The 12,560-nt window shown below is 39.2% G+C and overlaps 1 protein-coding gene across 1 annotated transcript in view; it reads right to left on the reverse strand.

Annotated features, from left to right (window-relative positions):
- The window catches only part of TRAF3IP2 (TRAF3 interacting protein 2), a 38,802-nt gene that overhangs the window by 15,343 nt on the left and 10,899 nt on the right, over positions 1-12,560 (reverse strand). The window contains exons 2-3 of the mRNA XM_016136997.2: positions 11,037-11,873; positions 1,582-1,774 (exon numbers count right to left, since the gene is read on the reverse strand). Coding sequence (XP_015992483.2) covers positions 1,582-1,774; positions 11,037-11,865 — 1,022 coding nt within the window. The 5' untranslated portion in view covers positions 11,866-11,873. The remainder of the gene's footprint in view (positions 1-1,581; positions 1,775-11,036; positions 11,874-12,560) is intronic.

Raw genomic sequence — 12,560 nt, forward strand, 5'->3', positions numbered from 1 at the left:
AAAATATTTCTAAAGTGTGAATATTTGAGGAAGTTATTTTTATTTTATATTTTTATTAACATATAGAAAAAGTCCCGTAAAATATGCTTTCATCTAAAGGGGATCCAATTCCATATCCTCTTAACATTAAATCTCTTCATACTCAAAGTTGCTTAGTTGTTATAAGAGACAATTGTTCATTTGATAAATAAATGTTAAGGCATTGATAATATTTAAAAACTTCCATATAAAAACAATATCAATATCATGAAGATTAATGACAGAGTAAACTTTCTGCATTAAGGTTCTCTTTGAAATTATCAGTAAGAGGAGAATTAGTTTTATTACCTGAACTTATTTTTCATTATCCTAAAATGATAAGATCAATCCAAGGAGACCATAGCAGGCTTAAATTGATGTTACAAAAACAATTAGTCTGTGCTATATTTGCGATTCTCTTTTAAATCTAAAATTATTCAAAATAAATGTTTATTTTAAAAGTTACTATCATCTCCCTATATGCCTTGTAAAGATGCTTAAATTTTGTTTGTTTTCTTGGAATTATAGATATTTCTTCAGCAAGAGTACTCATCCAGTTGTAAAATCACATTTTACTTAATTCAAACTCCATGCAATTTTTTTTTTTTTTAAATAAGGGATCTATTTGGAAGGAAAATCTGGGGGCTTATGGGCTTTTGAGTAAAGGGGAAAGCAGGCATTTACCTTATCTGTCATTGTAATTAGGGTGGGCTTTTGTCTTTTAATAATTTTTTTGGCTAATTACTAATTTCTATATTTCCGAAAAATCTGCTTTAATAAGACCTTCCTATCTCATTCTATTCTCATAACAAATATAATTTTACTTTGAGTGGTATATGAAAGTTGTGCTTGAGCAGAGCAGGCATTTCATCTACTCTCTAATTTTGTCATCAATTAGGAAGCTCCATTTACATGAGTTTTTCCTATAATTTTTTGGATACATAAATCAAGAGAAAAGGAAAACTTGAAGAATGAGTCAAAGAGAACAAGATAATAGTGAGGAGAAAAATGATTAAAGGGTTAGACAACTGAAGTAAAAAAAATGTTTTTCTGGAAGAAGTATAGCAATAATGGCGTTAAATATGTATGAATGCTTTTGATACAAAGAAAATAACAGGTCATTTAAACTAATTACTGGTTACTAATTGAGTTTACAATTCCAAAGTAAGAAATGGATTTAAACAGCTACGGAAATGAAGAATATAAAAAAGAACTTCCTAGAGGTGGAAGTCAGTCATAGTAAAAATAAGAATCTATTTCATGGACTAAAAGGCCTGGTGATCTGAAAGTAAAAAAAAAGAGAGTATGACTTAGCATCTTAAAAGTCTTTGCTTCATGAGAATTTTGACTAGTCATCAGAGGCTTTATATGTCTGGCAAAGAGATCCTTGTCAACCAGCTTCCATTTCCTCCTGACCCGAAAAGTTTATGAGGGGCATTCTACTGTGTGTCCTGACCACTAACCTGGGTAGTAAACCAATAGAAAGTTTTGATACATCTTGATTGTATTGCATTATGCTTTTTCATGTTAAAATTGTCTGCAAGTTGGCCCTGTTGTACTTACTGATACCTCTGGAGCCCTGGGGAGGAATATTCTCTTTGTGCAGGGCTCTCTTCTTGGTCCCAGGGGCTGGGATAATTCAGGATGACCTTCTGCACAGGGTGTGGGCCCCTCACACTAGCTCCAGGTAGGGGCTGTCCAGGCAGAGCTGGCTGGATCACTTGCTGGTAGGCTGCTCGAGGGTAGTCATGGCCATCTGTAAGTGAAAACAACAAAGAAAACAGGGAAGATTGACCTTAGCCCTTTCGTGTGAATGGAGAGGTAAACTCAGTGCAAATTTTTGTCTTGATACCAACTGAGGGTTCCAGATATCAGATGCCTCCTTCATGATGCTTGCCACATTTGTGTACTATTGTTTACTTAATAGTTTTCATTAAATTGAGTCATTGTTCTTCTATTTTCCTAAATAAAAACATCTGTGAAATCGAGTTTGGGTCCTAATTAGAAAGTGCAAAGCTCCACACTGGTCCCTATTTTAACAAGATGCTTAAGATAATCCAAACATGAAGAACCTCTCCCGCACCATCATTCCTACCATAATTCCCCAAGTTTCTAGAACCCAAGGGTAAGATGTCCCCATGACAGATACAGAGTCACTACTCTTTCCTTTCCTTCCCCCAAGTGGACATACACACACCACATGTATACACATGTATACCACTTTTTCTTAGGAAGAAATAAATGAAATAAAACTTGGCTTATACCTCTGGGAAGTAACCAACTAGTCGGCAACACCACCCAACTTTCTTGGTCCTCTCTTGCTAAAGCCTATGTGCACTTTGGGTCAGGGCAGTTAGAAGAGGTCATGGCTCAGAGCGCAGCCAGAGCTGGCAGTGACTTATGTGAATGTGCAAGTTAGAAGAAAGTTGGTCCTAGACAAGCCCAGGAGCAGCCAAGTCCCAAGAAAGGGACAGCCTACAGGTGAGAGAAGAGCACTGAAGGTCAGAGGAGGGATGCGGGGAACCCAGTAAGGGTGAGAGAGGAAGGCTCTGAGGGAGGCCCAAGAGGTTCAAGTGTGGGAAACCTGAAAGGTGGGGATATACTTTAGGAGTGCGCCCAGACTCTGATGGGACTGGAGGGGACCAAGTGGATAATCCTGCAAAATGAACCACGAGTGCCTCCTGGTGAGCCACCTTGGCTCAAGTAAGAAGTTGGATGATCCAGGAGGCATATCTACCTAGGGTAAGAAGGAACCTTCTTTTTCAAAACAAATATATTTATTGGTCTTTGTTCTTTTTCTGATTATAAAAGTGATAATCAAGTTTTCCCACTGTAGGTAGGCTACATATAGGGATATAAAGTGAAATAAAACTCATAAGGAAGCAAGAAAGTAACAAATAAGGTAGGTGGGAACCAGAATGTAGAGGGTTAGAACGTGGCTAAGAATTGTATTTTTACTTTGATAAGTAGTCGCGAACCACTGAAGTTTTCAAGGGAACATTCAGGGGAACGATGGTTTCCAATACAGAACAGAAGATAAATCACGTGCATATTCACTAGTGTGGCTGCCTCTAGGTCCCCACTGTCTGGACACAGGAAGCTTAGCTTGGTGACCCTGGAAACGGCCCAAGCCAGTCTCTCAAGCATGGTCAGATTCCCTGGATTCAATGTATTGTCTGCTTTGACCTGTGGCACCAGCCAGGTCCTTCCTGTCATGCTTCCTCTGGCAAAGTGAGCATTCTCCCCCAACCCAGATTGTCTCCTGGCCCTGACTATAACTTTTGCCTTACTATGGCTTATGTCTCGTCATGATATTAGGGACTTAAGGAAGGAGAGGAGGATACAAGGATCTGTCTGGGCCTATCCCAGCCCCTTGGCTGATAAAGGAGGCTATGATTTGGAGGCATCTCTAAGAATGGAGGGACAAGACCACAGAAGCCCTTCTAGTCCAGGACAGGATACACCACACAGGTTTTGCTTTTATAGTCTTCCTGGGGCACTGTTCCAAGGGGTCCAGATTGCCAGTTGGAGTTTTAGGCCAATAGGTCATGTCACTACTGCTACTCCTTCACTCCAGCTAGAAAAGGGCAAAAAGTACCGCTGCCATCAGGTCACCGGGAATGGCCAGCCCTGCTTTTAGATGAGTCTTGCATGAGTGGACCATTTTCAAAACCAGAGATCTCCTATTGCACTTAAAATCCACCATGCATAATCAGGTCCCTTGATCTTGATCTCATCTTCTATGATGCTCTGATGTACTCCGCAAGCCCCAGCTACCCTGGCTATCCTTCTTTATCTTGAAGGCCCTAAGCTTATCCCCACCTCTGGGATGCTGAGTTTGCCAACAACTTCTTGTCATTCAGAAATCAGCTCAGGTATCACCTGTTCAAAGAGCCCCACACCTTGACCCAGTTGCCATATCTCATCCTCTTGCCACCATTTTATTTTCTTCATAGTGCTTATCATCTATGTAAGTAAGCATAGCTCTTACTTGTCAACTTTTTGGCTGCCTTCCCTTCTAGCATCTAAACTCTGTGAAAGCATGTACCGTGTCTGTTTATCATCATGTCTCCAAGCACAGTGCTGGCACCAGTGGATGCTTAATAAATGAATAAAGGCTGAATAGTTACAAAGCCAACTCGACACACACAAAGAAAGAGAAACCATTTAGGACTGCACAATCTGCTTGCTAGATCTTGGGTCTTCTAGACTACCTCTCATCCACTGTCCATAGTTTTTTGTTTGTTTGTTTGCTTGTTTTTGACCCAGTGTCTCCCTCTGAAAGTAGGAAGAAAGGTAAGGTAAAAGAAGAGAAATTTGCTAGTGGCCTTGAACATTTTTAATATTTGAAGCTATTTTTTGCTTCCTAAATTCACTAATAAGAAGCTAATAATGTTTTATTTGCTTTAAAAGGACTATCGAATTCTAATCATAGGTTTTGTTTCTTTTGCAGAAAGTGGATGTTAGTGCTGTTAATCAAAAGCCTTTGAATCAAGGTCATATGATTTCTAACAGATTATTTCCCGCACAACATGTTTTTGTCTCATAGCAACAAATCTTATCATTAAAATCACCAAGGCATATGGGCTAAAGTGTTTGATTAGCTGTAACTTTCATTTCTACAATGGCCACCTGTGGTAAAAACTTACACTGGTTCATGTGAGCACGTGAAATGATCCACCTCATCTATTTTTAATATTAGGGTAATGACAATATAGTCCTCTGTATTATCCTTTGATTGTTTAAAACAAAGAAATATCGAATATCAGAGGCTCAAACAAACATAAGCTTTCCCTTTTGCAAGTAGATTTGATTGTTTTTGTCTGGAATGTGGCTGGTTGTGTAGAAAAGTTGCTAAATAAAAACTATGCTTATCAGGTAAATGAATATCACTTCATTGCTTAAGTTTTGAGCATTCCATTCTACTATTCTGACTGAGGCTTTCTAATTTAGCTGAAAACTATATATATAATAATGGCTAACATTTATTGAGCACCTGCTCTATGCCAAGTACAATTCTAAGTTCTTTATTCAAGAATATAGAATTCAATTTTCTGTTTTCCTAAAGAAGTTTAACTCAGAATAAAATCCAAATGCCTTACCATGACCTTTGTATCCATCATCTTCTAGCATATCATTTGCCCCCCGCTCACCTTACTTCAGCCCCACTGGCTTGCTTTTGATGCCTTAACTATACCAAGATCCTTGCTTCCGTTGCATCTATTAACGTCTGTTATAGAACCTGGTTATTTCCTTTATAACACTTACACTTTGTTGTTTTATTTGCTGATTTCCACTTATCTGTCTCCCTAGTAGACTGCGAACTCTATGAAGACAAGAACATGTGTTGTATTTACTACTGTATACTCAGTGCCTAGCATAGAATTAGGCAAATATTTGTTGAATAAGTTGATAAATGAATGAGTAAATTCTGTTTCCAAATCCAAAGACTTCCCTCCATTCCACCCTCTCCCATACAACAACTACACATGGCCTTTCCCAGGCTTGGTATCACAAAGGTTGCACTCATGATTAGAGATCACTTCTTTCCCCAGGAAGTAGGGAATAGGGTTCTTTTTATTCGCTCAAAAAATATTTATTGAACTTTGAGGGCTAGACACTTGGTGAACAGAGATAAATAGGATATACTTCCCTTAAGTAGTTCAAAATAAATGGAGAAAGAGAAAAATCTGTGTCTGCGGGTGTCTGTTTTGAAACACAAACCCACACTCGTTAGTGTGTGAGCAGAGGCGTGCAAATCAGCAGCCACCTACATGGGAGACTTAAGAATTACTGCCCCAAAATATCTCCCCCACTGACTTGTCCCCGGTGCCTAAAATTCCATCAAGAGAGTTTATTCTGTAGGAGATGATGTGACAGACAAATGCTTTGTTAGCATGGTATCTGTTCAATTCTGAGAAAGTGTTAATCACAAAACAAAAATTCGAACCTTACACAATCATAAATGGGTGCCCAGAACGGTATCTTATTTGTCAATCTTATGATCCTTTTGCTTCGGGTACACATGATCTTCATGTTACTGGGTTTTTACCACTTGGAATTTGTAAACTAAATCCTAAATGAGGTTTTCCACTTAGTCAAAACATTCAACATTTTTCTTCCTTATTAAGAATGGTATTAAAAGAGTTTATGAGAGGGAAAATAAAATCTGATTTCCGCATTGTCAAAAAACATCATGATATAATGCAGTTTAGCCAGGAAATAAAATGGCCAACATTAACCGTTACAGGACTCTCGCAGCTGTAAGCAGCTGTGTTTCCTGAAAGGCAACTCCTTTCTTGATGGTTTCTTCCATCTGGTTTGTTTGTTCCTTACTTTTTAATTGTGCATGCGTTCTAGCACACAAATAATCACTTTTGTTTTTTTTCCATCCACATGAGCAATAGTAGGCATGCGTCCAGTTTTATTCTATTCAGTCTTTTGGTAGAGAAAACAAGAATTTTATAATAGAAATAAAAGCTCTTTAGATTTAGTACATCCCTTCCCTCCCCCTCCCCCCCAATTTATTTGTATCGTCAGTATTATTTGATTGAACCATCATGATCTGTATTCTGGTGACCTTCCCAGAAGGATTCTGAGGCTACCTTCTCCAGGGATTAGGAGGAGAAGGAAACATAGGCTTATTCCGCTTCTCATTTTTACTTGCTTTGAGAACTCCTTTTTTTTTTTTTTTTTTACATAAAAGGGGTGACTAGTTACCATTTCTGCTTTAACTTGCAAAGGCTAGGATATGTCATTTGCATGGTGATCATCATTTATTTATATTTTCATTAACGGATGAGGAAGTACTGCTCTTCTAAAGCCTAGTAGAACCACGTAGCCATGGTTTCCAACTGCACAAGCATCCCTTAGGTGAACAGCTCTTTTGAAGTGGTTTTGTTGGCAATTAAATGCAGTTATAGCCCTGACATGAAACTAAGCATTTGTACACCTGCTTTGAATACTTAAAAGCTGTACCAGCAAGAGAGATCTAGAGGCAGAGGGGCATTCTACAGGGCTGTGCTGCAGGATTTTAATTTAAATAATATTTAAATAATAACAGCAACTAAGAAGTGCTCATAAACTCTTTTAATACCATTCCTAATAAAGGAGAAAAATGTTGAGGGTTTACTGTAAGCCAGCCACGTTCCTAGTGTCTTTAATGCATTATCTTATTTAACCTTCATGGGAACCATTGCTCTTGGAGGCCTTATAAAATATTCTGGGCTTGCTGTGCCCTGAAGAAAAACCATAACCATGGGCTTCCATGGCAAAATGGACTCAATCCTGATCCTTTCCCGGTGATCAGATGCCCTCAGAAGCCAGGGCCAAGGCATATGCACAGTGAATTAGGGTGAACCTGCGTATATACTCTCATTCCCCTTACTTTTTTCTTTTCAACTTTTACCTATTTTTAATTATAAAAGGAATGACTGTTTGCCATAGCAAATTTAACAAACACATATCAAGTTAGAAGGAAAATCTCTCTCTCTTCTTAATTCCCTGTCCTTCTTCTCCTATGATCACTCTTAATAGTTGGGGCCATGTTTTGTAATGTAGAGTTTTTATTTATTTATTTATTTAGGTGAGACAACACTTGGTTGACCTCACAGATTGCAAAGATCTTGTCAGCTTACAATTCTTTATTTTTTTTTTATTTTTTTACACCTACAGCACCTGGTCTTCCTAGGTGGTCTTGACCCTGCTTAGCTTCTGAGATCAGACAGAATTGGGCTTGTTCAGGGTGGCATGGCCGTAGACTACATGTATAGTTTTTTAACATATGTATTTTTAAAAATAACACATATGGGATCAACGCTACATGCTTTTTCATCTAATCTTTTTATGGCAGAATGTGTATTTTATTCTGTGTAGTAGTCCATTGTATAAGCAAAGCACAGATTACTTATCTGTCCCGTTATTGATAGGCATTTTAGTTTTTATTTTTACTCTAATGCAACAATGTTTTAATAAACATTCTTGATCATGTATTTCTATATGCTTGTTTAAAGTTTCTATAGTATATATTCCTGCGAGTGAGATTGCCGGGTCAAAGAGGAAGTACATTTAAATTTCGACGGATGAGATTGCATTCTAGAAGACTGTCCCAATTTACACTCCTACCAAGAGTATATGGGAGTGTTCATTTTCCCAAAACTCTACAACACTGGGTGTTATTCTAGTTTCTTTCTTTCTTTCTTTCTTTCTTTCTTTCTTTCTTTCTTTCTTTCTTTCTTTCTTTCTTTCTTTCTTTCTTTCTTTCTTTCTCTCTCTCTCTCTCTCTCTCCCTCCCTCTCTCTCTCCCTCTCTCTCTCCCTCTCTCTCTCTTTCTTTCTTTCACATCTAATTAGGAAAAGAGCTACCTTTAAATTTTGTGCATATATAAATTTTAAAATTTTGTCAAGTTAATCTTGGTTTCATATGTTTATTGGTTGCTTATATATCTTCTGTGAATTGTTCCCCTTTCTTGACCAAGTTCTCTCCTCTCTGCCTTTCATCACCTCTTTTCACTCCCAGGATCCTAGGCACCCCCTTCTCCCCCTGCCGTTCAATAGAAGGAAATGATATAGAGAGGAAGAAGGGACCTGGTGACAGAAAGCAGGTCCTGAGGTGTTAGAGGCTAAAGGTGTTCCCAGTCAGGAGTTTTGCATTTTAGTAGAATCTGCCCAGAGGGGCCAGTGGTAACCTACCTACAAGACTGGATTGCTAACTGTGCCATTTCAGGCTTCAACAGGAAAAGTATTTTCAAGCAGAAAGATCTTCCTGGGACCCTCATGTTATAATGAATCAATGCTTTCTTTGTCTATCACCAGGAGGCTTTCTCCTGTGAAGTGATAAGGGCAACTGCTTGGGACTTAGTATCACAAACCCCTTGACTAAGTATTCACATTCTACCTGTTAATTTAAGAAATTAATCAGAAATGCAGATAAAAAGTTAGGTATGTAATATTTGTTCTATCATTGCTTATTGGATAAGAAAATGGAAACTATTGAAAATGTCCAACAAGAGTGGGAAAAAACAGTTTGGTAGAGCCATCTGATTAAATACTATGCAGCATTTTAAAATGATACTAGAAGTGCACTGAATGTCATTGAAAATTATTTTAATTTTACATTAAATGTATATATTAAGAAAAAAGAAACAGAAATAAATATGTCAAAAACCCAATAAGAAATTATATTTAGGTGACAGAAATATGAACTGAACTTTTGGGCATATTTCAATTTTGAGAGTGTGCAAATATTACTGTCATGATAAGAAAAATTATTTTTATGTGCAGATAGTTTAAAAAGTAGTTTATGGTATTATTCTCACAAAGTATTCCTTTTTAACCTGGAAATCATTGAGAAATAAACCCAACCTGACCCTGCCAAGTTTCATTTCTCATACTTAAGGAACTTGGCCACCAAACCCATCCTATTCCTGAGCACTCAGAGCAGGCAGTAGCTTCCACCACCCCCATCAGACTTCTCAGTTTCTATTACTCTGGGTCCCAGTTTTAGTCCTCAAGTGCTCTCTGCTGTTTCTGCATCTCCTAGCTTTACTCCTACACCTTCATTCTTATCTGATTCTTCTGTTAAGTTCCTCAACATCCTTCCTTTAAAAAAAAAAAAATATATATATATATTAATTACTGTGTTGCTCCATTAAGTTTAGTAAGGTTTAAACTAAATGTATCCGCATCATACGTAAATTGCTATTGATTACAGCATTTGTAAGTATTTCTATAATTTATTTTAAAGGTAGGCATCGGGCCTTTGGTCAGACTCTTCGAATACCATTCAAACTGCTTTTCGTGCAGTGCTTATTTGGTAAGAAAAGTATCATATCTCAGAGCCCTATGTTTGAACTGTAAAGCTTCTCGTAATTTTCCAGTGGCTTCGGTGGAGATTTAATATCAAGAATTGTGATGCGCCCTTGAAGACTGTCACTCTCAGAGATGTTTAATGCACTGATGCGTATTTTTCATTCATTCACGTATTCAGAAATGACTTAGTGTGTGCTAGTCACTATGCTAAATGCTGGGAGAATTGTGGATTGAAAATACATCTTTGCTGGTGTGAAAAAGCTTGCATTCTGGAAGGAGAAGTAGATAAGTCCATAACTAGATGCCATACTGGTTACTAGGTGCCCTGACAGGCAGAAAACAAGGAAACAGAAGGAACCGATCTAGGGAAGTTTCCAGAGGGACACTTGAACTAAGCCTTAAAAGATGTATGTTGTGATGGTTGTATAACTCTGTAAAAATACTACAATTTATTGACTTGTACACTTAAAATGAGTAAAAGGTGAACATTACAGTATGTAAATTAGATCTCAATAAAGCTGTTAAAGAAAGAAAAGAGGTAAAGAATGAGGTCAAATACACAAGAAAGGGAAGAACATCCTGGTTAGAGAGATGAGTGTGGGCAAATACCTGAAGATGTGAAACAGCTAGACAAGTTAGGAAGACTGCTGGCCCTTGGGTGTGGCTAGAATATAGGGTAGAGATGGATGATTCAAGTCTCCAAAGAGATTTAAGCAGCAGAATCACAGGAGCAATTTCATCTTCATGCAATGGCATGAACACAGAGTCTCAATGACATTCTAGGAACCTTCTAATGTTTTGACTGAAGGCCCCTTTCTCTGCCAAATCTAAGTTGGGGAAGAAGCATACGGATGAAGAAGAACCCAGATGCCCAACAAAACAATTTTCTAGAAGTCTTTTGGGCTATCTCACTGCCTCTAGGAAGGTTTCAGTTAAATTAACCTAGACAGAGGAATCTATTTTGTCATTAAAGTTTCCCAGAGAAGCAGATTCCAAGTGGGACAGGTTTTTGGCTAAGATAAAGCGTTCTTCTAAGGCCCCTTGCAAATTCGACCACCTATGGAAAGCCCACAGGAAGCAGAATGTACTTCCTGCATTCTTGCAGAATGACCTGTCAGTGCTGGTCTACCGATACAAGGCGTTGATGCGAGGCCCTTATTTACTCAGTTACCCAGCCCAGAAGGTCCAGAAGAGGGAAAGGTCACTTACATGGTGCCTGGTGATCGGGACCTCCAGGACAATGGCAATGATAGTTCCACTGAGCATGTGGGGAAGGGTTGGGAGGCAGCATCTGTGCACACGCTGGATACCTCTGAGGTTCAAACGGATGGAACTCCCTGGACCTGAGAGGTCTGGGGAGGTCCTGGGGGTAACACACGGAAGTGAGGGGCAGGGGCCTTTCCAGCTGCCTGATGCCCAGGACATCCTGGGGCTGGGAATCATACCCTGTGTCTATCGTAGGCAGATCTGGAGCTGCTCGGTTCCTGTGGGGCTGGGGCCGTTGCATAGTTTCTTGGCTACTGCCTGAGGAGTCTGCTGAGTCATTAGGGGAACTTTGGTCCGATTTGTCTGAGTCATGGCCAGTGTCAGGAGAAGCTGCTGAGAACTGAGATCTGAGCCATTGATTACGTTTTTCCATAAGTGAAAACTGGTGCTCTGGGGGCAGGGCCCCAATCATGGACTCAGGCTGAGGCTCGTTGGCTGCAGAGGAGCCTGGGGAAAAATCTCTGCCTGGGTCCGGGTGTCTCCTCCAGAAACTGTCTTCACTCTCCTCCAGGACTTTACTGCGCAGGCAGGTGACCTGCTGGGACACAAGCTGCTGGTGATTTGCGAGTTTCAGGCATGGATGAACATGAGAAAAGTCTCCTGAGGAAGAGCAAGGGGTTTGGGGAGCAGATAAGCCGTCGGGTGCCATGTCCCTTATATTTGGAGCAGGCGGTTCTGGTTCCTTTTCCAGGGAATATTCTGGGATTGCTTTCAGCAACTGACTTGAGTATGGTTCTGATTCATCAACCTCCACAGGAATGCTTCGGCTCATTCTAGTTTCTGGAACAAGAAAAAACATGCCACAGCCTAAGAAGACAGATCGTTTCTTAGAGTCCCCATTTTATGACCTGAAGGGACCTCGTACAAGATATGGTTTAAATTAACAGTAGTGTGACACCAACATGTTTGCAGAGCCCTAGTCACATAACGTTGTTTACTTATCCTCCAGGCAAAGACATTCATGCTTATTAAGATATTTTTATCTAGAAGGCAATTCAAAGAATGTGGCTGGACTGTCATATGGTAGACAGCACAGGGGCAAGACACATGAAAATCATCGGCCAGCTACTGAGGAAAGAGAAATTATCACGATGTGGGCTGCTTCTTGTGTGCTTGTAGATGTATTAAGCATGTGTCGGAGAAGCACAAGATACTGCTACGTTGGTTGCCCTTGAAGATGAAATTAAGCTGGGGGAGAGAAGTGAGATGGAGCGTTTTTAGCTTTTAAACTTTTAAAATTTTGCTCTGCGTGACCATTGCCTAATCAAAAAAAAAAAAAAAAAAAGAGAGAGAGAAGAGAAGAAAAGAAAAGAAAAGAAAAAAGAAAAGAAAAGAAAAGAAAAAGAGTGTGACTTTAAAAGCACTGAGAAAAAGGTCACAGTGACATTCTGCACTTAACAACTACAGGTTGTTTAGAGGACTTAATTTCCTCTGGCACTTTGCCTGCAATGAAGGTAGCCATGACCA

The sequence above is a fragment of the Rousettus aegyptiacus genome, unplaced genomic scaffold (genome assembly GCF_014176215.1).
Source record: "Rousettus aegyptiacus isolate mRouAeg1 unplaced genomic scaffold, mRouAeg1.p scaffold_m13_p_1, whole genome shotgun sequence".
Classification (NCBI taxonomy): Eukaryota; Metazoa; Chordata; class Mammalia; order Chiroptera; family Pteropodidae; genus Rousettus; species Rousettus aegyptiacus.